The sequence below is a fragment of the Pongo abelii genome, chromosome 1 (genome assembly GCF_028885655.2).
Source record: "Pongo abelii isolate AG06213 chromosome 1, NHGRI_mPonAbe1-v2.0_pri, whole genome shotgun sequence".
Classification (NCBI taxonomy): Eukaryota; Metazoa; Chordata; class Mammalia; order Primates; family Hominidae; genus Pongo; species Pongo abelii.
In genome coordinates this window covers 21191822-21215965 of record NC_071985.2, presented here as the reverse complement: position 1 = coordinate 21215965, position 24144 = coordinate 21191822, and the positions used below count along the sequence as shown (strand labels likewise).

At 57.2% G+C, this 24144-nt stretch overlaps 2 protein-coding genes and 2 long non-coding RNA genes across 10 annotated transcripts; 2 read left to right on the top strand and 2 right to left on the bottom strand.

Moving 5' to 3' along the window:
- Positions 1-354: 354 nt before the first annotated feature.
- Positions 355-13628, bottom strand: TRIM11 (tripartite motif containing 11). The gene is made up of 6 exons (XM_024231109.3): positions 12811-13628; positions 8726-8821; positions 7623-7853; positions 3826-3848; positions 3633-3733; positions 355-1932 (listed from the first exon to the last, which is right to left on the bottom strand). Exons 1-6 carry the CDS (start codon positions 13216-13218, stop codon positions 1385-1387), a joined length of 1407 nt encoding a protein of 468 aa, XP_024086877.1. The 5' UTR covers positions 13219-13628; the 3' UTR covers positions 355-1384.
- LOC129047595 (uncharacterized) lies at positions 966-11578 on the top strand. Its single transcript, XR_008509368.1, has 4 exons — positions 966-1128; positions 2395-2492; positions 6343-6458; positions 8675-11578. It is a non-coding gene; the product is annotated as an uncharacterized LOC129047595 (long non-coding RNA).
- LOC112128605 (uncharacterized) lies at positions 13585-19401 on the top strand. Of its 2 annotated transcripts, none has more exons than XR_002911108.3 (3): positions 13585-14059; positions 16086-16321; positions 17672-19401. It is a non-coding gene; the product is annotated as an uncharacterized LOC112128605 (long non-coding RNA). The 2 variants fall into 2 exon arrangements; XR_002911110.3 differs by having other exon boundaries at positions 13596-14059; positions 17272-19401.
- On the bottom strand, positions 14623-23530 carry TRIM17 (tripartite motif containing 17). 6 transcript variants are annotated; one of them, XM_054518813.2, is made up of 7 exons: positions 23054-23530; positions 21273-21706; positions 20423-20518; positions 17534-17764; positions 15977-15999; positions 15759-15862; positions 14623-15338 (listed from the first exon to the last, which is right to left on the bottom strand). In XM_054518813.2, exons 2-7 carry the CDS (start codon positions 21699-21701, stop codon positions 14788-14790), a joined length of 1434 nt encoding a protein of 477 aa, XP_054374788.1. In that variant the 5' UTR covers positions 21702-21706; positions 23054-23530; the 3' UTR covers positions 14623-14787. The 6 variants fall into 6 exon arrangements, with proteins under 6 accessions (XP_054374788.1, XP_024086868.2, XP_024086869.2 ...); XM_024231100.3 differs by having other exon boundaries at positions 21273-21742; positions 23202-23530; XM_024231101.3 differs by having other exon boundaries at positions 23202-23530.
- Positions 23531-24144: the final 614 nt, after the last annotated feature.

Here is a 24144-nt window from a genome sequence, read left to right as displayed (position 1 = left end):
TATTACATAATGCCCCCCCAGGCCCTGCCAAAAAAAAGACAAGAATGGGAGAGTGACTGAATAAATGATATTCAGGAGACTCTACTCATTAAGCACAATGGAACGCAGGAAACATTTACCAGGATATCTCAAAAAAAAATTCCTGCAATAGCTCCACATAAGGAACATATATATTGAGCAAAGAAAGTGGAGAGCCCATCTGTGCCTGGGTGTGGGAAGTGGCTGCCCGTCCCGGCCCTTACTTTGCCCAAGCTTCCCGCCTGCCCCATCAACAGCCTCCCTGGGGCTCTGCCCTCTGCTGGGCAGTGGGGCACCTGCTATTGTCCCTGGACTAAGCAGGCACCAGCAGGATGATTTGTAGACAACAGCCAAAGTTTATTTAACGTGGGAATGCTTACAATAAATAAAGCAGAGAGGTAAAGAGAAACAGAACAGTACCTTGAGGACAAAGAAACCCCAAATCCAACACAAAAATCAACTCCTGCCTTCTTCTGTATGCCCCGGGCTCTGGGAAGCCACTGTTCCTTCCCAGGGTAGCGAGACTGCAAGGCCGGCGGCCAGCAGTGCACATCCCCAAGCAGCAGCTGGGACCTTGTGTCCTGAGGGGCCACTGGAGACCTGGGAAGCCTTTGCAAGGGCAAAACCCAATGGTGACATGCCCATGAAAGCTTCAAGTCAGAACGTGGGCCTGCAGAAGACATTTCTGGGCTCTGCTCTCTCCTCTAGGCCCACACACCTGCTGAACAGACATCTGTGCCCAGGCACCTCCCAGAAGCCCCTTTATTATGGGACATCTACTCTCTGTTCCTGTCCTCACTGGCCCCTCCCATCATCTCTCTGAAGACTCTTATTATGGCTGCCTCCTAATTCTTCCAGAGCAACCACACCCAGGACTGTGAAGGGCTCTTACCCACTGTGGGGTCACAGACAGGCATGGGGCTGGCTCCCATCCCAGCTGCCTCCCCCAGCATCTTCAGAGGTGGAGTACACAAGACTTTCGGGGGACTGGCAAAGCTGCAGGAACTGTGCAGCTTAGGCGAACCCTGGATTCTGCAAGCCCCAGTGGAGCTTTCTCGGCTTCTGGAACTACAGGCCAGCGCTGCCGGGGCAATGGGGCTCCCAGCTTTGGTAAGGGCTGTTGGCATTAAGTGGCACCCGGTGGCTGGAGGGGTCTCCCAGGGAGGACGGAGACTGCCCCACACTCTCCCACAGTTTCCTGGAGTGCTAGAATTGGGGTTCTCCCACGCAGGCTCAGAAAGGCACCAGGAGTTCCTCCTCTTGCTCAAAGGACACACTCCCTCCTCCCAGGTCCTCCAAGTGGCCAAAACACTCAGCGGCCTGGAAGGGCAGGAGAGGCAACAGGACTCCTCCAGGAGGGCCCGAGTCACTGGGGAGCCAGGGTGTCCCCCGACCCACCTTTCGGCCGGCAGATAGTCATCGGGGTCGGGCTGCTGGACAGGGGCGAGAAGAGGGGCCGCAGCGTCCCCGAGAAGGGGATCTCGGGGAAGATGAATAGCAGTGACCCATCGGTGGCGCTGTAGAAAGAGAGATGTCCGGCCTCGTAGTCCAGAAAGATCCCCACGCGCCTGGGTGGGTCCCGGAGTGGAGCCAAAGCCCGTTCCGAGGAATTGTAATAGCTCCCCAGGAAGACCAGGATCCAGAAGCCGTTGCCCGCGGACAGCTCGCCCTTCTCCTTCCTGTTCACGTTCTCCCTGCACACCCCCAGAGCCCAGCTGGTACGGTCCCCAACCTCCACCTCCCAGTAGTGGCGGCCTGAGGTGAAGCGCTCCTGGCCCAGCACGCAGGGGCCAGGGTCGAAGCGCTCCGGGCTGTCCGGCAGGGCCTGCCGCAGGTCCCCCCGCTGCACGCTCCGCCTGTCTTCAGACAGGATCAGCTCAGGGTTGGCGGTGTCTGGGTCCAAGGTCACGTCCCCTGCAGAGAGAGGCCCAAGGTCACCCAGGCACAGCCACAGGCAAGCTGGGGCCACCTGCCCATGTCCTGGGCACGTGGGTATGATCCTCCCAGTCGGACGGCCTGGCTCTCTGCCCCGGGCCTGTAGCCTCACAACCTCCTGGAGTAACTAACTGTCTCCAAGTGGACATCCTCTTCCCACCTAGCTACGTCCAATTGCAACTTACAATGTCCTAGAAATTGGTCCATGTTTTGCCTTCAGATATCAGGAGGAAATCTTGGTTGCTTTCTTTCTTTTTTTTTTTTTTTAAGAGGCAGGGTCTTGCTCTGTGGCCCCAGGCTGCAGTGCAGTGGTGCGATCATGGCTCACTGCAGCCTTGATCTCCTGGGCTCAAAGGATCCTCCCGCCTCAGCCTCCCAAGCTGCTGGGATTACAGGCATGTGCCACCATGGCTGGCTTATTTTTTTGTTTTTTATTTGTAGAGATGGGAGTCTCTTGCTATGTTTCCCGGGCTGGTCTTGAACTGATGGCCTCAAGCAATCCTCCCGCCTGAGCCTCTCAAAGTGCTGGGATTACAGAGGTGAGCCAATGCATCCAGCCCGTTTTTTCTTTCAATCCCCAAATGAAGGATGTGAATTAGGGCAGCTGTCCCAACCCTGACCACTCCGATTTCAGATCTATCCACCTCTGGAGGCCTGCACACAGTTCCTACACAACAGGCTCCTGACCTGCTAGCAAGAGCTGAGGATAGTACTTCCTTTGGGTGACTGTGATACAAGACTCAGATTTGGGTTTTGTCCCCAGTTCCTGGCGCAGAGCTCACAGAACCCTGGGAATTTCCTGAGTGATAGGAGCATCTTGTGCTATCATAAGACGCCCCTTTCCATCACACCTGAGTTGACGCCACTGCAGTGGCTGAGGTAGGGACCTGAGAGAGCCCAGCATAGGGCCAGCCATGAGGAAGACAATCCTGTCAGTAGAGGGCGGGAACGCTCAGCCCCAGCCCACGACCTCAGGAAGGGGAAAGGGGTCTGAGGTTGAGCCCCATCACCAATGACCAATGATTTAATTAATCATAACCATGTAATGGAACCTCCACAAAGACACCTAAACAGCTCTTGGGGCTCGGGGAGTTTCCAGGTTGGTGAGCACACTGAGGTGCTGGGAGGGTGCACCCAGGGAGGGCGGGGAAGCTCTGCGCCCTTCCCCAGGCTTTGCCATGTGTCTCTTCCATTTGGCTCTTCCTGAGTGGTATCCTTCACAATAAACCAATGACAGTAAGTAAAGTGCTCTCCTGAGTTCCGTGGGCTGTGCTAGCGAATGCTCACATCTGCAGAGGGGCTGAGGGAACAGAAGTATGGGCAGCCCCTGGAAGTTGTGACCAGCATCTGAAGTGGGGGCAGTCTTATGGGACTGAGCCCTTAATCTGTGGGGTCTGTACTAACTCCTGTAGTGTCAGCATTGGCAATTCCGTTCAATGCTGAATGGAATCCTTGGATACCCAATTCGTTTCCACAAGTTGAAGAATTGTTTGGTGTGAAAATACCCACACAACTGATGTCAGAAGTATGAGCAGAGGACGTTTTCCCAACAACCCACCACCATGACACTGTGAGTTTGGAGCTGGCAGTGGCAGGGCACAGAACACATGGCTGACTGCCCAGGTCCTTGGCGGGTCCCCTCCTGGAGTCATCTCCCCACCTGGGGCCTCCACACTCACCTCGAAACCTCCGCAGTGTCTCCACCAGTCCCGGGACCCTGCACACGGTCCTCAGCTCCATAGGCACAACTTCTGGGGGCTGCAGCTTCACGTCCTGGACCCTAGAGGGGACAACCCAGGTGTCATTGCCATGGCCAACAGCTGGGTCCCACCCCACTCCCTCCCGCCCCCCCAGAAGAGGCTGGGCTCGTACCTGCGCAGGGCATCCTTGATGTCCTATGTGGGGAAGAGAAACAGCACACTTGGTGTCAGTGACCATCGCCTGCTCCCAGAGTCCCCTCCCCGCCCCTGGAGCCTCGCCCCATCCCCCTCTCCTACATTTGAGCCTCAGGCAGCAAAAACACACACAGGGGGCCATAAACCACCCGTAGCAAGGCTCAGACACAGGAATGCTGGACAGAGGCTCTGGCATGTGTGCCAGGAGGCATCACCAATGGGGTGCAGCCCAGCCCTGTGGACCAAGCCCCACTTCTGCCTAACACTTGAATGTAGGGCATCTGGCTGTCAGCTCACTCACCCAGAGCCCCAAGTGGGCACCTCTGGGTGCCAAGGACAGGACAGGCATGCATCCCAGCCTTCAGCGTAGGGGCGCCTCCACCCCAGCCGGAGCCCAACCCTGGGGTTGCACTGCTCCCTCTCCCAGCTCCGGCTGTCCTGTGGGCTCCCTGCTCAGCCCCACTCCTGGGCGTGCATCCTTCCTGTGTCACTGCCTGATACGTGATAGCATCTGACTCCATGTTAGGGCCCGAATTGTGTCCATCCTGCCAAATCCGTATGTTGAAGCCAGAAACTTCAGGACTTCAGAACTTGACTATTAGAAAAAAGGGCTTTTAAAGAGGAAATCATAGTAAAATGAGGCCATTAGGGTGGGCTGCAATCCAAAATAACTTGAGTCTCATAAGAAGGGGCGACCAGGGCACAGACACCCACAGAGGGGAGACCCTGTGAGGATACAGGGAAGAAAAGGCATCCACAGGCCCAAGAGAGAGGCCTCAGGGGGAACCAGCTTTGACCTCAGTCTTCCAGTGTGCAGGACTGGGAGACAATCAGTCTCTGCTGGGGAAGCCTCCTGGCAGGTGGTACTCAATGTGGCAGCCCGAGATGGCGTGATACGCCCAGGTATTGGAACATCAGCTCTTAGGAGGCATGGTCTTGTATCTCTTAGAGCAGTCTTCAGTGCACTGCAGGGATTTAACCCACACTGTCAAATAGATGATCCCACACCATGTTCATTCTAACACACGTGGTGCCAGCTACCAGGCCAGGATGCAGAGGTCAGTAAGACATAATCCCAGACAAGGGTTTCCCTACATGTAGGAGAAATGGCAAAGGAAGATTTCCACATATACGGGTAGTTAATTCTGTCTAGGGGGACAACAACACACTCCAGGCCCCAAAAAATTTTTAAAAAGGAGGCCAGCACTTTGGGAGGCCAAGGCAGGCAGATCACTTGAGTCTGGGAGTTCGAGACCAGCCGGGGCAACATAGCAAGGCCCCATCTCTAAAAAAAATTTAAAACATTAGGTGAGCTTGGTGGTGTGTGCCTACAGTCCCACCTACTCAGGAGACTGAAGTAGAAGGATCGCTTGAGCCCAGGACGTCCAGGCTGCAGTCATAATCACATCACTGTACTCCAGCCTGGGCGACAGAGTGAGACCCTGTCTTAATAAATAATTCATAAATAAATAAAAGAGGAGACTCTTGGGAGGGTTCTGAAGCCCAAGAAGAATTTGTTGGTAGACACAGGGGGAGTGTGTAGGGTGAGGGAGGGGCGTGCACAGGGCAGGGGCAGATGGTGCTGGTGTGAGCAAGGCAGCTGGGAGCAGCTCCACCTTGGTTATTCTACCTGGGGTGGGCGGCCCACCCCTGGTGTCATCTGGAAACAGGTGGGGGCTGTCACAAGGCCGGATGCAGGGGCGGCAGGAGAAGGGCTTGGGGGTAGAGGAGAACCTTAGCCTCGATGAGGGGGTTTGGTCTCTGCACAGAACATGGGCCCTCCAGGGGCAGCATTGACTTAACAAAACCACTCTGCAGCTACAAACAAGGCCTGCTGAAGGGGGCAGCCAGGACCCCAGAGTCCATAGCAGCCAGGGCCCCAGCAGGTGGATTCCTGGGAGTCACTCAAGCCCTTACCTCCACTGTGCAACCCCTGTCCATTCGGCCTGGGTGCTGGGAACCCGGGTTGGGTTCCCCAACCCAACTGGGGGCCAAGGGTGCAAAGCCATCCCCACCTCTCCCTGTCAAACCAGCACACAGCTCACATCAACACAGAGCTGCTGGGCCTGCTCTCCTGCAACCCCCATGTGGGCAGACCCCCACAGCACGCAGGCCAGGGCAACTCTGTGCTGGCAGGTTGGGGGGACAGGAGGGACCTCCCTGAAACCTTGTAGCCAGGCCAAACCTGGGCAGGGAGCTTGGCCAAGGCATGGACAAGTGGGCCACTCAGTGGGGTGAATGCAGATGGGTATATAAGACCCAACACCCACCCACGCACCCACATGCCACAACGTCTCAGCTGAAAGCCCAAATTGCATCTTCACACAAACCCTGTGGGTCCCCATTTCCAGGTCAACTCACCTTCCTTCTAAACCCTCCTGGCTTCTCCAACATCTGTCCTCTCTGCCCTCCCTGAGGGCTCCTCCTCAGTCTTCTGGGTACCTCCCCACCCCGCAATTTACTGACCACAGGACCCTCTCCTAATATTCCTCAGTCTTCCTACAGACGCTAGCCGAGTGTCCTTCCTGCTTCCCAGGCTCAAAGCCAGTTGATGTCCAAGCTGGTGCACGCGGCACACGGAGTGGAGGAGCGGATGCTGCAGACTCGGAGGTAGGAGGTGGGAGGTGGGGGAACCTACCTACTGGGTACAGTGTGCACCATTTGGGTGATGGCTACACTCTGACTGCACTTGTACCCCTTAAATCTACAAAAAAAAAAAAAAAAAACTACAGAAAAAAGCTTACAATAGAAATGACAAACGAAACCAGGAGCCGGTGCCTGGACTGATGTTCTGCTTGGCTCCAGAGGCAGGCAGCAGGTCACCCCTGTGCAAAGCCGCCCAGCCACATCTGCAGCATTGTGGGCTCCACCTGGGTTTGGCAGCCCTGCCCCACCAGTGGCTGAATTCACTCACACACAGCCTCTCTCTTCTGTGGGAGCCAGAACTGCCCAGGGGCCCATTTCCCTCTGAATCTTGGGGCCCCTTGGGTCTACACCATGCTGGGCATGGAACACGTTCTCCATTTTGTGGGACAAACATCCAGCTGAACCCCACAGGAAGATGATATCAGACACTCCCAGCCCACATGGGGCCTCTCAGCATGGGAGTGCTGTCAGTCCTCATCAGCGCACGCTTGCCAAGCGGGGAGAGCTGACTCCAGGCCGCCTGACCTGCCGCCAGGCCAGAGGCCAGGGCATCCACTGGTTCTGGTTTGGGAGCGCACCAAGGAAAGCCCAGGCCCAGGGGGCTGGCTCGGGGAGTGGAGCCCACACATGGGAAAAGACTCTCCTGGAAGCAGAGGAGGAAGAGACCGCCCCCCCATAATGGAGATGCATGGGGTGTGCCGGCGGGGTGAAGATAGAGTGAAGGGTGAGGACTTCCTGCTGGGGACACCATGGCGGGAGTCCTGTGGGAGGCCCAAGGTGGTCCCGGCAAGCACACGCCCACTCTGCTGTGCCCACAGGGAGCAGCAGCGTCAGTCAGGCCAAGATGGAGTGACCTTACGTAAGCACTTAAGAAACACCACCGGTTTACATCTACAGAGGACAATTGATTTTCCCTTTCTTGGCATGTGGGTTTGGGGGTGGGACATCTGTCCTGCTGCTAACTCAGCGTTTAACAGGCAAGAGCCAGGCACATCCAGCCATGCCATTCACCTCTCAGCCCAGACAACCTCTCTGCCCCTGCTTCTTGCACTTTCTGGTTCTCCCTCCCCCAGTGTGGCCAGGCCATGCCTGTGTGGCCACCACGGCTGCCCCCCCCACCCAGCTCACCTGCAGCAGCCCCAGTGCAGGCAGCTGGCAGCGGCCCTCAAGCTCAGCGATGAGCTCAGCTAGGTGGGCGCTCTGCTGGCCTAGGCGGGCTGCGCCCTCCCGCAGCCGGGGCAGCACCTCCAGCTCCTCCTCCTCCAGCCTCTGCAGCAGCTGCTGCTCCTCCTCTGCCAGCAAACGGCGAAGACGCTCGAACTCGCCCAGCACGTTCTGCCGCTGGCTCTCCACCATCTTCTGTGGGGCCCAGGGAGAAAGACAGCTGAGGCCAGACCCCAGGCCCAGCCAGACCCCAAGTCTGGTCAGACACCAAGCCCACCCAGAGGCCCAGCCACACCCAACCCCACCCCCGGGGCCTGCTAAACCCAAAGCACAGCACCAGGTGTGGCAGGACCCCAAACCTACCACCTGGTGCTGGCCAGAACCCAAACCCACCTGTGGTACCTCCCAAACCCCACACCTACCACTCACGGACAGCCAAATCCCATTCTACCACGCAGGACTGGCTAGACCCCAAATCTAAACCAGGGCCGACTAGATCCCAAATCCACTATCTAGTCCCTCCCCAACTTCCAAATCCACCCATTGGCTTGGCAGAACCCTGCATCTACCACCTGGGGCCAGCTGGACCACAACAAATCTACCACCCAGGGTCCCTCCTGACCTCCAAATTCTCCCCTGGGGCTGTCCAGATCCCAAATCCACCACCCAGGGCCTCCCAGACCCCAAATCTACCCCAGAACTGGACAGATCCCAAATCTACTCCTCGGGATGGCTGAATCCCACATCTATGACCTAGTCCCTCAAAACCTCCAAATTCACCTCCAGGGCCCAGACCCTAAATACACCTGAGAGTTTCCACTCAAGCATGCTGGGACCCCAGGATGGGGCCCTTGCGGTATGGGAGCCCACGCCCGCGACCTGGCAGGACAGGTGCACATGGGAAAGGACCAGCCCTTCAGTGGGCTCGGTGGGGCCAGGATGAAGCAGTGACTGGTCCTGGGGCGCCAAGGGCAAGTGTGCCTGGCCAACATCGCCCCCTGGGGTCTCCTGTACAGGACTTCACTCCCTGCCCTGCCACCCAGGACCCTGGGAGCCCTAGCACCTGCCTGCCACAAGACGCAGGTCTCATCCGCCTGGGCTTGGAACAGCAACGCATCCTGCATCTGCTTCCGGAGATGCTCCAGCGACTTCTCCAGCTTCGCCTGAGGGAGAGGCCAGGCAGGACCATGAGACATGAGTCCTGTCACAGAAGCCTGCCCTTTTGCACCTGACACCCTGTCCCCTACTCAAAGACAATGGGGACAAACTGAAATCTGCCTGGTGAATGAGGGAACTCAATGCCCTCCAATGAGCGTGAGCCCTCATGGTAGGTGGGCAGCCTCTTACCAGAGGCTGACAGCCCCAGCCACATTCTTTCCTTTTTCTCATATGGGGCATTTCTAGTCCTCGACCTTGCTACCCTGCCCCAGGCCTCACCCCACTTTGCAAAGCTACCTCAAGGGTTCTCGCTGCCCACCCCATCTGTCCCCAAGCTGGCCCTGAAGGTGCTGAGCTCTCCTGTTCCCAAGCCAGTGTCTCCTCCTCCTCCTCTTCCTTCTCACCTGCTGGTTCACATAAGGGCCTTGGGCCAAGCCTATGCTGGGGTCCAAAAATTCTGCCCTAGGCCCCCCACAAATTCCTAGGTTGAAATCCCAACGCCCAGCGTGATGATGTTAGGAGGCGGGGGCTTTGGGAGGTGACTAGGTCAGGAGGGCAGTGCCGCCACGATGGGATTAGTGTTATAAAGGAACCCTCGCCCCTTTCACCATATGACGACACAGTGAAAGGGCGTCGTCTGCGAACCAGGAAGCGCCCTCACCAGACACCAAACCTGCCAGGACTTGATCTTAGACTTCCAGCCTCCAGAGCTGTGAGTAGTATACATCTGCCATGTGCAAACCATGGTGTTTTGGTAGGACAGTCAGCACAGACAGACATGCCTGGCTGCCCACCCCATCTTTTCTCCAAGCCACTCGGGATCTTGTGCATTTTCAGCTTCATCAGCTATCACTGTAATAAGCCCCAGGACAGGTACACTTGCATTCTGCTTTCTTGGTCCTTAATTCTCATTCCCACGGTTCCTCATGCTGTGCGTACCAGGAAGCAGTGAAAATCCTATACACAAGCTCGCTGTACTGTGTGTGCTCGGGGTGCCCTGAACCCACTTCTCGAAGGGTCTGCTCACTTCCACCCCATCTGACACCCTTATCAGCAACGGGCCCTGTGTTGGCCACACCTCTTTGCTTCTCAGCCACCCCAAGTCTTGGCTCTCATCTCTCTCTATCCATGCTCTGGAAGGATGGAGGTGCTGGGAGGGTCCAGAAGTCGGCCCCGGTAGCAGAACCAGGACTTCAGCCCAGCTGCCTGGCTCCAGGTGCTCACTTTGGTTCACCACTTGGCCTCGTGATTCGGGAAGACCGCCTGGCACCTCTGGAGCACCAAGGACACGTCCAACTGCTTTACTGTCTCTGCCTAGGCTCAGCTCTCATGTGAGCTCCGAGAACCCCAAATGGGGGTCCCTGTCCCCAGGCCTCTCTCCTCACTGCTGCCAACCTGTTCCAGAAAACTCAGGCCTGACCCCTGTGACCCCAACCACATCTCAAACACTTGACCCAGGCCTCTCACTTCTCCCTCAATGCCTCAGTCCCTACGTGACGTTTTCAGTTTTCTTTTTTTGAGACGGAGTCTCACTCTGTCCCCCAAGCTGGAGTGCAGTGGCACGATCTTGGCTCACTGCAACCTCTGCCTCCTGCGTTCAAGTGATTCTTCTGCCTCAGCCCCCTGAGTAGCTGGGATTACAGGTGCCCGCCACCACACCCAGCTAATTTTTGTATTTTTTGTACAGATGGGATTTCACCATGTTGGCCAGGGTGGTCTCAAACTCCTGATCTCAGGTGATCCGCCCACCTTGGCCTCCCAAATTGCTGGGATTACAGGCGTGAGCCACCACACCTGGCCAACGTTTTCAGTTTTCAACACTAAGGTTACAAACAGCATTTGATCGGATGGAATGGGCTGTAAAGCAGCACAACGTACCCAGCATGGCAAAGATCCTGCATTTCAGGTACCTGCATCTTTGTGTCTCTGGCCAGATCAGAACGGAAACCTCTTACCCTGCGTGTAGTCAGAACTGGGACGCTGGGGCTTGGTGCAGGCCTGGGATCTTCCCTGGCCTCCTCCTTCCTGTGGCAAACCCCTCCCCACCCAAGTGCCATCTGACACACAACCCAGAGAGATCTGGGGGCCGTCTTCTTTCTCCCATGGTGCTGCTTCCTGGAACTGGAGCTTACTGGGACTTCCCTGTTTATCACCTCGGGGCAACCCAGCCTGGGGCTTGTTCAGCTGTCATGACCCCAGGTCAGGGCCAGGCAAGGAGTGAACCTGTCTTGGAGCTAATGGGCCCCAGCTCTGGCAAGTGGACACACAGCCCCATAGGTGGGACTGAGCTTTCTAGGCCCATGGGGGCAGGTAAAAGCAGTTTGCTGCGGTTAACATAACCTAGGCTCTAAGGCAGTGAAGAACAGGATGTCATCCCCAAATATACCACTGTGGTATAAGAATTATTCTGAGTAAAAGCAGATGCAGGAAGAGCTCTCTGTACTCCTATCTGCCTAAAAGTAGGGTACTCATTCCCCATGAGAAAGGCACCCTCCCTCTACCAGGAAGAGGAGGGCACTCTAATCCCGGGAGATGATTCGCCTAAACAGACCTTACTACAATGACCATTATCTTGTGTTAATTCTTCCCATCTATTTCCTAGTCACTTTCCCACAATTTATCAGTCCTAGACGCCTAATCCCATTTCTGTATCCAGTCACTTCTCCACAATTCACAAACGTTTGCTGAAATACGCTTTTCTATGAAGTTCTTGTGCATGTGAAACTTAAAATATTAATCAAATTGTATGATTTTTTTTCCTATTCATTTGTCTTGTGCCAGTTTAATTTGCAGCCCCCAGCCACTGAATCTAACAGGGTAGAGGGAAATTTTTTTCTTCACCTGCAAAAGAAAGGGTTAAGTGCTATCCCATGAAACTATATCGGGTCAACTCTATAGAGCTACTGGGCACTCTCTGCACCCATTGGGGTAATTGGTGTCAGAAGGGTAATTCTGCTGGGCTAACATGTTTGAGGTGTTGACATTCCTGCATGGGCAAAGAAAGAAAAGAAAACCCAAATGAATCTGTGTCTGAACAAGCCCACGGATATGGCTCTAAACCGCCTTTCTGCTAAAATCCAAAGCAGAAGGGGACAGATTCAGATTTATTCTAGTATCCCAGAAGTTTGCTCTGTGATAGGGACAGAGCAAGCTCAGTACTGATTCTAACACTGGCTTAACTGCTCATCTGGCACACACAAGTGACCATGATGCAACACACAAAGTGCAATCAAGCAAGCTCCAAAGATGCTGCCATCTGCCCCACACATGGGCTCCCAGGAGCACACCTGCAGCAGGTCAGCGAGGAAAGAGGACAGCGGGAGGGGGCGCAGGCCAGGGAACGTGTGCCCCAGGCCCTTCAGCTCGGGGTTTGTTTGGGTTTTAAGCAGCAAGACAAGGGGAGAAAAGGCGGGCTGAGCCCTGGCATTTCAGATGGCAGAGATGGCTCCCAGTATCCCACCCAGAAATGCAGGGCAGCCCTGGAGGGGAGGTTAGAGAGGAAACGACTGTGTCCCCCTCATCCTGTCCAGTCTGGGGCTTTCCCAGGACTTAAGTACTGACCTGCTAACACAGTCCCTGCAGGGAGTCCATCTAGGATCGGCCACCTCTGAGGTTCTCCCACTCTCCTCTGATTCCGGCTCCTTTCTGGCCAGTGTATGGCCACATTTTCCTTGCCCCCACTCCACCACCTTCCACCTTCCTCTCTTAGCCTCTATCTATAGGAGGTACGCCCCTCACCCCCGAGAGCAGGGTCTCACTGGCGGCCATGGCCCCAGCCTCAAGGGGCCTGGTTGAAACAGGCTGTGTCATGAGCCCCCACAGCCACCCTGCGCGACACCCCCCTCACAGGCCCACGGCAGGCTGCATCCTGAGCTCCCCGCCCTAGACAGAGACAGATTACTCCCGGAGCAGTCCCCCAAACCTCCCACCCGCCCAGGCCTCCCCAGTCCCCGGCTCCCCGACGCCCCTGCGCGCCACCCCCGCCCAAGCGCACCTTGAGGTCTTCGGCCGCGTCCTGCAGCGGCCGCACGCGGTGCGCCCAGTGCTCCCCGGAGCGCTCGCAGGCCGCACACAGGAGGCGCAGCTCGTCCCCACAGAAGGCGGCCAGTGGCTCGCGGTGCGCGGGGCACACGCCCTGCGGGACCGGCGACGGCGGGTGCAGGCGCCGCGCCATCTCGGCCATCTTAGCAAGCGGGCGGTTGGGCCGCAGGTTCCTCTGCGGGGACAGCTCGCGGCACTCGGGGCACGCGTACGGGCCCTCGGGCTGGCCCCAGCAGCGCCGGATGCACTCGCGGCAGAAGTTGTGGCCGCAGTCGGTCATCACCGGATCCGTGAAGTAGTCGAGGCAGATGGCGCAGGTGGCCTCCTCCTGGAGGTTGGTGGACAGGTCGGGGGCGGCCATGGCGCGGACCAAGGGGAGGAAGGCGGTACTGTCCGCGGGGCGGCGGCGGGCGGACTCGGGAGCTCGCGGGGACGAGGGGTATCCGGGTGCGGTGGCGCAGGCTCGGGACTCCCGGGTGCTCGGGCTCCGGGGCGCGGGGACTCCAGGGCGCAGGACTCTGAGTTTCGGTAGCGCTGGGCGCGTAGGCTCCGGGCGCTCGGGGGACGCGGGACGTAGGGATCCCGGATGCCGGCAGGAAGAGGAGCCAAGGCGGAAGCAGGAAGCGACTGGGTGGGTTTTGTGTTTTTTTTTTTTTTATTTGGAACAACCCGCTTTTGCCTCCGATTGGCCGCTGCCAGTCACGCGGCCCGCGGGCGGGACGGAATTGGAGAGCTTTCACTTGCTGACCTGGCGTCCCCACCGCTCGGGTTCGTGTAGCCAGGTCTTTTACCCCTGCCCTGGGGAGGACTCCGGCGCAGGGGAGGGATGGGGACGGGGGCGGGGCGCAGGGGAGGGATGGAACTGGGGGCAGGGCAAGGAGGAATGGGGACTTAGGGCGGGGCACACGGAAGCAACTGCAAGGACTAAGGGAGCCCGCAGCCTGGGGCATTGGAGCCCCTCGCCATACCCCTAGTGCGTCCTCACCCCCTCAGCCCGTGCTTCCCAGGGCGGGTATCCTCGGAAGGCCCGGCCCTCACAGCCTTGGCAGGCCAAGGTCAGAATGATTGGAGTTGGGGGACGGGACGGGGGCATCCCTCCAGGACCAGCTCTCCAGGAGGCCCACATTCTCTCTGCGGGAACCACTCCAAAGGGGCACGCTGTTCCAGGCAGCCCCTCGCGTAGACACTCCGGCTTTGTCGAGGTAGGAGTACGCTGACTCTGGAATTCTGCCGCGCTAGTGACTGACACAGGCTGTTAAAGTGCTTGACCCTGTAGGGGTCGGTGGGGGGGTTCCTTGGAAAAGGTAAGGGCGCTGTGGAAAGGAGGCCCCTACATAAATCCTAACCTCTTAGGGATTTTGCCCCTGCTCGTGCAACTTTGGGGGTCGAACGGGATGGGGGTGGGCAGCTCTGAGGCTTTTTAGGGGTTCAGCCTTTCCCATTTTCCCCCTTCGAAGGACCCAATAGGATGCATAGGACATTTCTATGGGCAACCTGGGACCATCCCTGACACAGCAACCTAACCACCCCCGCTCCTCCCCACCATAGGATATTTCTACTTCTTTGACAGAGTAACCTAAACCTCTGGGGGGGCTGGGAGCCACAGATTCCTGTCATTCCAAAGTGGGGGTGGGGGCATGGCTAAAGAAAAGGTGACCACGCTGTTCCTGGTGTGTAGGTATGGATTTAGAAATCGGTCCACTCAGAACGCAGGGGCTTTCAAAAGTTTCCTCTAGGAAGCATCTGTCAGTATACCCTCTTAATGTTTGACAGTTCTAATCACAATTATATTTAGACTTTGAGAAACTCCCCTGTGTGTCTAATGGCTGCCAGCGTGATGCCAGAGAACCCTGGCAGGTGGGCTGCAGTAAGCAGAAGGCCCATACCTTCTGCAGAGCCAGGGGCAGTGCCCGAGTCCCCCGGCCTGTGTCTATCCTTTCACCCACATGGTCACTGTGGAGATGACCATCTGACCAGACTTTGGAGCCCCCAGGCAGAAGAAAGGCTGCAGGGGGCCCGGGAAGGTGGCCTGGGAGTAGGTGTGCAGGTGAGACCCATCGCTTACGCTGTAGAAGGACACCTCCCCGGCCTCGAAGTCCAGGAAGACACCCACGTGGCTGGGAGGCTCCATCAGCATGACCGGGGTCAGGGCAGAGAAGGGGGATAAGTACTTGGTCCCCTTGGACAGCTGCACCACCCAGAAGCCGTTTTCGGGGCACTTGGGGACCCTGTCTTTCCGGCTCACATTATCTCTGCACACACCGAGGGCCCACAGCGCGTCCCCAGTGATGTTCATGCCCACCTCCCAGTAGTGCCTCCCAGAGGAGAAGGTCGTCTGGCCCACAGCACAGGGGTAAGCCACAAATCGGTCCTTGCTGCAGAACCCACTGCCCTCCGGTGAAGAGCCGAGGTAGCGCCTCTGGCGGCTCTCATACAGGAGGAGGTAAGGGTATGCGGAGGTGGCATCAGGCACCACATCCTCTGTAGATGGGTGTGGTGGTGGAGAGAGGGGAGAGGTGCGAGGCATTCAGGGTCAAAGGTGGGAGCGCCTGGGCCCCTAGTGGTGGATGTGGCCAAATGGTCCCCTAACTCCCCAGAGGCCTCCCCTGCTGTGAATCTGGGGTTACTTGATGCTTCCACACACCAATTGTGTGTGGGTATTGGTGGCAATAAGGTACAGGGGGCTGGGCGGAGGGACCACTGGGAACTCAACAAGATTCATCCCATGAATTAGAACCACCAGTAACGCCGCCCTATGAAGGTGCAGTGAATAGCCAGTGACCGTCACCAGGCAGTGCACTTGCAGACCCTCCCCACTGGTGGCTTCCAAGACTAGGGGGTACAGTGGGGCATCGCCAAGAGATTCTGGGTCAGAGGTCCCGGCCCTGGGTGCCCACTTACCTAGAAAGCCTCTTAGCACTTCAATCTGTCCGGGAACTCTGCACACAGTCCTGGGTCTGGTTGGGGGGGCAACCTCTGGGCACTGCACACTCACGTTGTTCTTCCTCCGGTGGGCACACACAGGGGAGTCTTATTGACTCCCCTGGCCCCACAGTCTTATTGTCCCCACTGGCCCACCACTGTCACTGCCCCCACCCCTGCCTGAGGGGACCACATACCTGCTCAGGGGTTCCTTCATGTCCTGCAAAAGACAGGGACGGAGGGCGAGAGTGAGCCAAGCTCCTGGCTCACCTCAATGTCCCTGCTACCTTCTTGTCTGTGTCTTAGGGCAAGACCCATCCTGTCCCCTGGGCATTCCCTTCCCACAATTGGGCTTCACGGCACTCCTGAGCCTTCCCCGGCGCCCTGGCTCCCACTACCACCAGAGCCTCCAGTGCCCCACCTAAGCTGAGCTACCCTGTCAGCCCACGGTCACACGCCTGAAGTCCTGCGACTCAGGAGAGGCGGAGGGAGCCCTTCCGGGCAAGTGGCCACTCAACACTGACCCTCCTCTCCCATTTCAGGTGGGTGCGGCCCACTCAGCAGGAATGGGGTGGGGGCGCAATTGGGTGCAGTTTGGGGAGGGAGGGAGGTGGGTAAGAGACTGAGCCACCTGGGGATTTTCTGTAGCCTCTTTAGGGATTCAGAGTTCCCTAAAGAGATCACTGTTTACTTCTCTGGCCTGGAAACTACAAGGGACTTATTTTCCAAAGGCCATATTTCTAGTTTCCAGAGCGTGACCCTAACTCTAGGCAGGGACTCTCATGCAGGTGACGTGCTTGGCCCTCTGCTCATAGGAGCACCCTTCTACCAGCTGCAGGGGCTTTTCCCCTCAGTTGGTCAGCAAACAAATGTAGTGGGTTGTGAACAGGCTGCTTTGTTTTTCCTTTTCCTTTTTTTTTTTTTTCCCTAGATGTGATCTCACCATCACCCAGGCTGGAGTGCAGTGGCGCAATAGCTCACTGCAGCCTTGAACTCACGGGCTCAAGCAGTCTTCCTGCCTCAGCCTCCTGAGTCCTGGGACCACAGGTGCACGCCACCATGCCCTGCTAATATTTTTAAGTTTTTGTAGAGATGGCGTCTCGTCAGCCATAATCAAGCCCCCTCTCCAGGGCCATGGCACACAGGCTGGTCCTGGCAGGCAGGCTGGCTGCTTCACCTCCCCACTGCCATTGCCACGCAACTCACTCCTGGGACAGTGTGCCTCCCCCCACACTGAGACATGGAGTCCCTGTCCCAAAGCTGCACCTGGCTGCCAGGTGTCCCAAGCCACCTCTCTGGACTTGAAAGGAAATGGGGACACTGTCTCAGGTTGGAACCTGTAAGGGGCTGACTTGTGTCCCCACTAATTCACAGGTTGAAGCCCGAACCCTCAGGACCTCAGAATGTGACTGTGTTTGGAGATAGCATCTTTAAGGAGGGAGTTGAGGTCACTGGGGTGGGCCCTAATCCAGTCTGACTGGTGTCTTTATAGAAGGAGATGATTAGGACACAGACGTGCATAGAGATGACGCTGTGAGGACACGGGGAGGAGACAGCATCTTCAGGCCCAGGAGGGAGGCTCAGGAGGAACCAGGCCTGCCCGCACCTTGGCCTCAGCCACCCAGCCTCCAGGACTAGCAGACTGGGAGCTAACAGCCCTTTCCTGTTGGCTGCCTCTTCCCCAAGCCCAGCGCCCCCTGCCCATGCCTGTCAGAGCTCATATCCCGCCCTGCCTGCCAAGCCTACTGGCTCACCTGCAGCATCTGGAGGGGTCCCTGTGTGCTCCGCTCCTCCAGCTGCAGCAGCAGCAGCTCCAGGGAGTGGCCCTGCCGGTCCAGGCAGGCCACGCTCTCCCGGAGCCTGCTAGCGATCTCCTCTTCTTCCCTCTCCAGAGCCTGGAGGAGCCTCTGCTCTTCTTCCACCAGATAGAGGTTCATCTTCTCAAACTCCAGCACAATGCGTTCTCTCTGCTCCTTCACCTTGCTCTGCAAGAGTGGAGAAGCCCGGCATGTCGCCAGCAGGTGGCTCAGCTCCAGGGATGCTGGCACCTCTCCCCAGGGCCCTGGTGACCCACAGATCACCAGCAACTGGAGCTTTCGTTGGGGACCAGGAACTGTGACAGAGGCCCCCACCCCTGCTATCCTGTGATACACTGAGTGTAACCCTCCGAGCCCCAAACTGCAACTTCTACACATCCAAACACCCATGCACCCTTGCTCTGAGGAGGTTCAGAATGTCCACCCCCAGATAAGCCTCTTGGGCATGTTAAACAAAATTTATGGGTGGCCATTGTTTTTTGTTTTGTTTTGTTTTGTTTTGTTTGAGACAGGGTCTCGCTCAGTTGCCCAGGCAGGAGTGCAGTGGCACTTATTGCAACCTCCACCTCCTGGGCTCAAGTCATCTGAGTAGCTGGGACCACAGGCATGCACCACCGCATCCAGCTAGTTTTTAAATTTTGTGTAGGGACAGGGTCTTGCTCTGTTGCCCAGGCTGGAGTGCAATGGCACAACCACAACTCACTGCAACTTTGACCTCCTGGCCTCAAGTGACCCTCCTACCTCAGCCTTCCAAGTAAGTGGGACTATAGACATATGTCACCACCACCATGTCCAGCTAATTTTTAATTTTTTTGTAGAGACAGGGTCTTGCCATGTTGCCAAGGCTGGGGTTCAGTGGCATGATCATGGTTCACTGCTGTCTCGGACTCCTGGGCTCAAGTGATCCTCAGGGGCCACTGTTTTGAACTGGGCTCCTGCACTAGGTCCCAGAAGAGCAGACCCAACCAGAATGGAGTCACTAGTGCTAATGAAACCAAGTGGTTCATTGATCAGGTCAGCCTGCCCTGATTGCTTTTTGTTATTTTGTTTTTCCTTTTTCCATGAAGCTAAAGGCCGTGCCTCAACGCTGACGCCCAACCTTCACTGGCTGCTTTATAGATAATATTCACAGGTCACCATGGGACTGGTTGCTTCAGGAACGTGGGGCAGCTCCTGTCCAGCTGAAACTGGTTGAGACCATCTGCCCTTCAAGTGGACCTGTCCCAGTGCCCGAGGTGGCCTTTTGGTGTCAGAGGGCCAAAACTTCCAACCTCAGATCATGCTAAGGCTGCCGTTTCTGGTACCTGTGTCCTGTGAAATGCCATGCACCCCGACAACACCTGCACAGAATGGGCCTGCTGGACCACCCTGCCTCTGTAGTTCATAAAGACTCCCAAGCTGTATCACTTGGGAGGTGGGTTTAAGTGCTGTTCTCCCTCTTCCTCACTCGGCGGCCTTGCAAATAAATCTTTTCTCTTAGCTGGATGCAGTGGCTAACACCTGTAATCCCAGTGCTTTGGGAGGCTGAGGCGGGAAGATAGTTTGAGCTCAGGAGTTCAAGGCCAGCCTGGGCAATAGCAAGACCCTGTCTCTACAGAAAAAAAAAAAAACAAAAAAAAAGCCGGTCTTGGTGGCAAGTGCCTGTAGTCCCAGCTACTCAGGAGGTTGAAGCAGGAGGATCACTTGAGTCCAGGAATTTGAGGCTGCAGTGAGCTATGATTGCATCACTGTGCTCCAGCCTGGGCCACAGAGCGACTCTGACTCAAGAAAAAAGCAAAAAATAACAATAAAGATCTCTAAATCTGTTTTGATTTTGTGTTTTGACAGGCATTAGGATTAGGGTAAACTAAAGGCCATTGAGAACCCGCAGAAGCAGGAAAACCTGTTTGCCTCACCAATTAGCTGCCTAAAAAAATAAAGTGCCTGGCCTGGCGCGATGGCTCATGCCTGTAATTCTAGCACTTTGGGAGGCCGAGGCGGGCAGATTACCTGAGGTCAGGAGTTCGATACCAGCCTGACCAACATGGTGAAACCCCATCCCTACTAAAAATACAAAAGTTAGTTGGGCATGGTGGTGGGCACCTGTAGTCCCAGCTGCTTGGGAGGCTGAGGCAGGAGAATTGCTTGAACCCGGGAGCCAGAGGTTGCAGTGAGCTGACACCGCACCATTGGATTCCAGCCTGGGCAACAAGAGTGAAACTCCGTCTCAAAAAATATATAAAAATAAAAATGTGCCCTTTCATGAAGGAAATTTTCAGTGGTCAAGGCATCTATCTATACCTGGAAGAGTTCCAAAACAACTCTTCACCTGAGACACTTGTTTAAATACTTAACCAACATTACCTGCCTCCCCAGCCCGGAGGCCCCAAGCCCTATTCCTTTGTGGTGCTGACCTACGCCCCTGCCCTCTGGCTGCCTCCTTTGTGGTACTGAGCCCCCACCTTCTGGCTACCTCCTTTGTGATACTGAGCCCCCGCCCTCTGGCTGCCTCCTTTGTGGTACTGAGCCCCCACCCTCTGGCTACCTCCTTTGTGGTACTGAGCCCCTACCCTCTGGCTGCCTCTTTGAGTCTGATTTTTGAGGCCCCTTCTCTCCACCCTGTGTGTGCATCTGTAATTTAAAATTGCCTTTTCATCTTTTTCTCTGCTGTTCATCTGTCTTAAGTCAGTTTCATTCTGAGGCCAGCCACAGAACCTAGAAGGGTAGAGGCAACTTTCTTCTTTTCTTGCCGCTGCGGCAGCATATCCCCACGGGTAGACACAGACGTGGAAATGCAGGAAGATGGAGCAGCAGCAGGAAAGGGACTGGACAGCCCTGGGCACCCACCTGCCACTCGGCTAAGCTCTGCTCCTCCCTGGCCTGCAGATTCCCTGTCCTGGTGATCTGCTCGCGAAGGTACTCCATGTCCTCCTCCAGCTTCAACTGTGGGACACACAAACCGCAGGATTTGGGATCAGCGATCCCCCCAACTCCTGCCTAGAGTCCAGTTGTGCTCGCTGAAACTGCACCCACCCCAGAGACCCTCCTCAGGAGGGGCAGGAGATCAAAATACATCACCCAGAATGTGCCACCTTGGATTATTTTGAGCTAAAGGCACTTAAAAAAGGGCAGGTGTAAGAATTGCTCTGACCCTCAGCCTTCCTAAGAGCAGAAGGCACAGCCACCATGCCAGAGAGGCCTGCCCTAGGCTAGGAGGAAAGCCATGTTCTTATCAAGGGCGGGAAAGCCGAAACCAGAGAAATCTGTGCAAAGGGGACCCTGCTAAGCTAACCCTCATCCTCCTCAGGTACGTGTTTGGCTCTAACATGCTTCCATGGGCCTCTGGCTCCTTGGGAGGGACTCCTGGGTCATGGAAAGCTTACAGGGAATGAATTTCAGTGCTTTGCTTCTGCTTATCTGTCTCAAATCAGTGTGGTTCTCAGAGCCACCCAAAATACTCTAAGAGAGGAGAGGTAAGGTTTTGCAACGCCTGCATCATACAGTGTAGGCCCACATTGTCCCCAGGGACATCCCTCCCCAGCCACAGGACACCTTGTTCCCTGGATGCCTCCTCCCCAGCCCCTGACTTGGGCCACTTTGTCCCTGGACACCTTCTCCCTCCCCCATGATCTGGGTCACCTTGTCCCCCTGGATGCCTCCTCCCTGGCCCCTTGACCTGGGCCCCAATGTGGCCCACCTTGTACCCCTGCACTGCCTCCTCCGCGGGCAGCACCCTGTGCAGCCGGTGCTCCCGGGACTCCCTGCACACCACACAGATGGGGCTCTGGTCCTCCTGGCAGAAAAGCTTGAGGGGCTCGTGGTGCTCCTGGCACAGGTCTTGCTTCTGCAGGCCAGGATGCTGCCGCGCCATCTCGGCCACCTTGGTCAGCAGCCGGTTAGGCAGCAGGTTCCTCTGCGGGGACATCTCTCTGCACTCGGGGCAGGGGAAGGAGCCCTTCCGCTTCCGCCTCCCCTTCTTGCCCCGCGCCTTCTCCCAGCTCAGCTGGATGCACGCTCGGCAGAAGTTGTGGCCACAGGCGGTCATCACAGGGTCTGTGAAGTAATCCAGACAGATGGAGCACGTAGCTTCCTCCTGCAGCTTTCTGGCGAGTTCCACAGCCTCCATGGCTCCTGGGAGACACCAGGCAGGTTCCCGCTTGAGGGACTCTGGAGAGAGGTGGAGGGAGCAGCCCGATGCTCTGGGCACTGGCAGTGTGCAACCTTCCTGTACAGCCTCCCTTTACAGAGGATGGCTAGGACTGCAGTCCAGTTGGAGAGTCCAGAGTCATCATTTTTTTAGCCTTGTCAACAACAGACACAGATGCCTCCCCAGAAACTACACAGACCCTCCCTGACCAATGCTCGGCAGGCCTCTCCGCCTCTCCCCTCCACTGGGCCTGGACCCTACCCGTCCACTTCTGCCTGCTGCTGGCTACCCCCAGCTCCACATCTCATCAGTTCCTCCTCCCCAACCGACCGTTGCCGGCTAGGCCTTCAACCTGCCTTTCTGAAGAAGCCTGCTAGGTCAGCTTAGGGAGAAGCCCCTACCCTTGGGGCCTTCCCTTAATCACTTTCCATCCACTTACCCCACCCAGATCCCCACTCCAACTCCCCGATACATCCCCAGCGGTCTTTGCTGGCGCAACTCTCCCATTGCAAGTAGCCTGAGTAAAGAGCCTTTCAAGTGTCAGAAGAATTTTTTCTTTAACAAAACCCCGTACACCAAAGGAAAAAGGCATGGGCTATCAGAGGGAAAAAGCTCTCTTCCATTCGGTAGTGAAGTGGGGTTCAGAAAAAACGCGTGTGCATACAGGCGCCCACAAGCACAAACACATGCATACACGCACAGACGAACACCCATACACATACCAATGCATGTATACAAACGTGCATGTGCACACACGCACACCCACACATACACACCACACAAATACACACAAACATGTACGCACAGAAACACGCATACACGAACAGCACACACAGGCACAGATGCACATATCGGTAAACATGCTTGCATGTACACACAGGTACACGCGTGCACACACGCACAGGCACACGAGCATGCACACAGACGCCCCCTGCAATCTGAACACTCGCGACCCCACGCAGTGGAGATCCACAGCCTTTCGCCTACGCCACGGGGTTGCTATGGGGACCGAGTTGCAGAGGGAGTTGACATCGCGTCTACACTGCAAGCACGATTCTCCCCTTCCGTTCTACCATCCCCTAAAGCGAGGGCGTCTAGGGGTCTCAGACTTCCCCGGCTCTGTCCCACGTCCATTTTCTTGGAGCTTTCTGCAAGCCAACCACCCGGCGCCAGCCCTCCCACTCCCCACAAGAGCCCTAACGGAGGCACCCAGCCCACCCTGACCGAAGCCGGGCAGGGGCAGCGGCAGCGGGCGTGGGGCTCTGGCTCTGGCTGCGGGGATGGTTGTCCTTCCCGCTCTGGTCCGCTAGGGTCCCGGTAGAGTTAGTTACCTTGTTGAAGCGCGCTAGCCCCTCCAGGGACGCGGCGGCCGGCGGAGGCGGGAAGGCCGGGCGTTGGAGGGCGAGGACGACCGGGTTAGGCTTAGGTCGTGGCCCAGGCGCCACAGGAGGGTGGCTTAGGCGGGGGGCGGGTACTCACCGCGGGGGGTGCCCCGCACAGCGCCTAGCGCACCTGGCCGAGCGCTCGCTGCCGAGAAAGGCTGGGTCTGCCCCCACGAAGCCCAGGGGGCCGCGGCCCGGCCCGGGGCGTGAGGGCGTGGGGTCCGGCGGCCGAGGGGCTTTGTGGCGTCAGCTGGGGGGGGGCGGGTGGGGGCGGCGGGGGAGGGGAATGCTGGGCGACGGAGTGAGCGGCGGCCGGGACTGGGGCGGCGCCTCTTAGGAGAGGTTGGGGGTGGCTTGGGGAAGGAAGGCGGCAGGGGGTGGGAGGCTCTGGACGAGCCGGGGACGGGCGCAGCGGGGAGCTTACTGGGCGGTGGGGAGGATGTGGTCCACAGCCCAGCGAAGGGAGGAGTCTTATTGGCCTTGGGTGGGACTTTCAGGGGAGGTTAAGGGAGTGTGGAGGGTGGGGAGTTGGGGGGTTACTTGGGGGTGGGGAGTGGAATGGGGACAGCTGGTGGGGCAAGGGGCGGGCAGGCGAGCGTCAGGGTAGGGGGAGTGGGATTGGAAGAGGCTTATCAACCTGGGGTTGGAGCTGCGGGAGGGCACGCGAGCCCCAGGCTGGAGGGTTAGGTGAGGGGCTACGTTGGTCGGGGTAGGGGATGGAGAGGAGTTTGTGGGGGCTGGGGTGGGGGCGAGGCAGCAGGAGCGAGTGCCGGTTGAGAAGCTATGAAGGGGGTCCCCAGGAGCAGCCAGTCAGCCCCCAGGTCTGCCCACATGGGGGGCAGTCAGCACCAGGCTGAGGGTACAGGGAGGGGCGTCCCAATCCTGTGGGTGGACCGGTTTGGAGGGACCACCTGGCAGGTCAGGTCCCCTGGAACGAGGGGGGACAGGGTGGGTCTTGCCGACACCCCAGGTGGTTTTGTTACCAGAAACAGGTCATGATCCAGACCCCAAGAGAGGGTTTTGGATCTTGAGCAAGAAAG

Excerpts from the sequence above, each read along its gene's own strand:
- TRIM11 (XM_024231109.3), bottom strand. The coding sequence starts at position 13,218 with ATGGCCGCCCCCGACCTGTCCACCAACCTCCAGGAGGAGGCCACCTGC. Across the intron at positions 8,822-12,810 it reads ACGCGGCCGAAGACCTCAAG|GCGAAGCTGGAGAAGTCGCT; the intron begins GTGCGCTTGGGC and ends CCTCTCCCTCAG. Across the intron at positions 3,849-7,622 it reads CTGCACTGGGGCTGCTGCAG|GACATCAAGGATGCCCTGCG; the intron begins GTGAGCTGGGTG and ends TTCCCCACATAG.
- TRIM17 (XM_054518813.2), bottom strand. The coding sequence starts at position 21,701 with ATGGAGGCTGTGGAACTCGCCAGAAAGCTGCAGGAGGAAGCTACGTGC. Across the intron at positions 17,765-20,422 it reads AGAGCTTAGCCGAGTGGCAG|AGCAAGGTGAAGGAGCAGAG; the intron begins GTGGGTGCCCAG and ends CCACTCTTGCAG. Across the intron at positions 16,000-17,533 it reads GACCCCTCCAGATGCTGCAG|GACATGAAGGAACCCCTGAG; the intron begins GTGAGCCAGTAG and ends TGTCTTTTGCAG.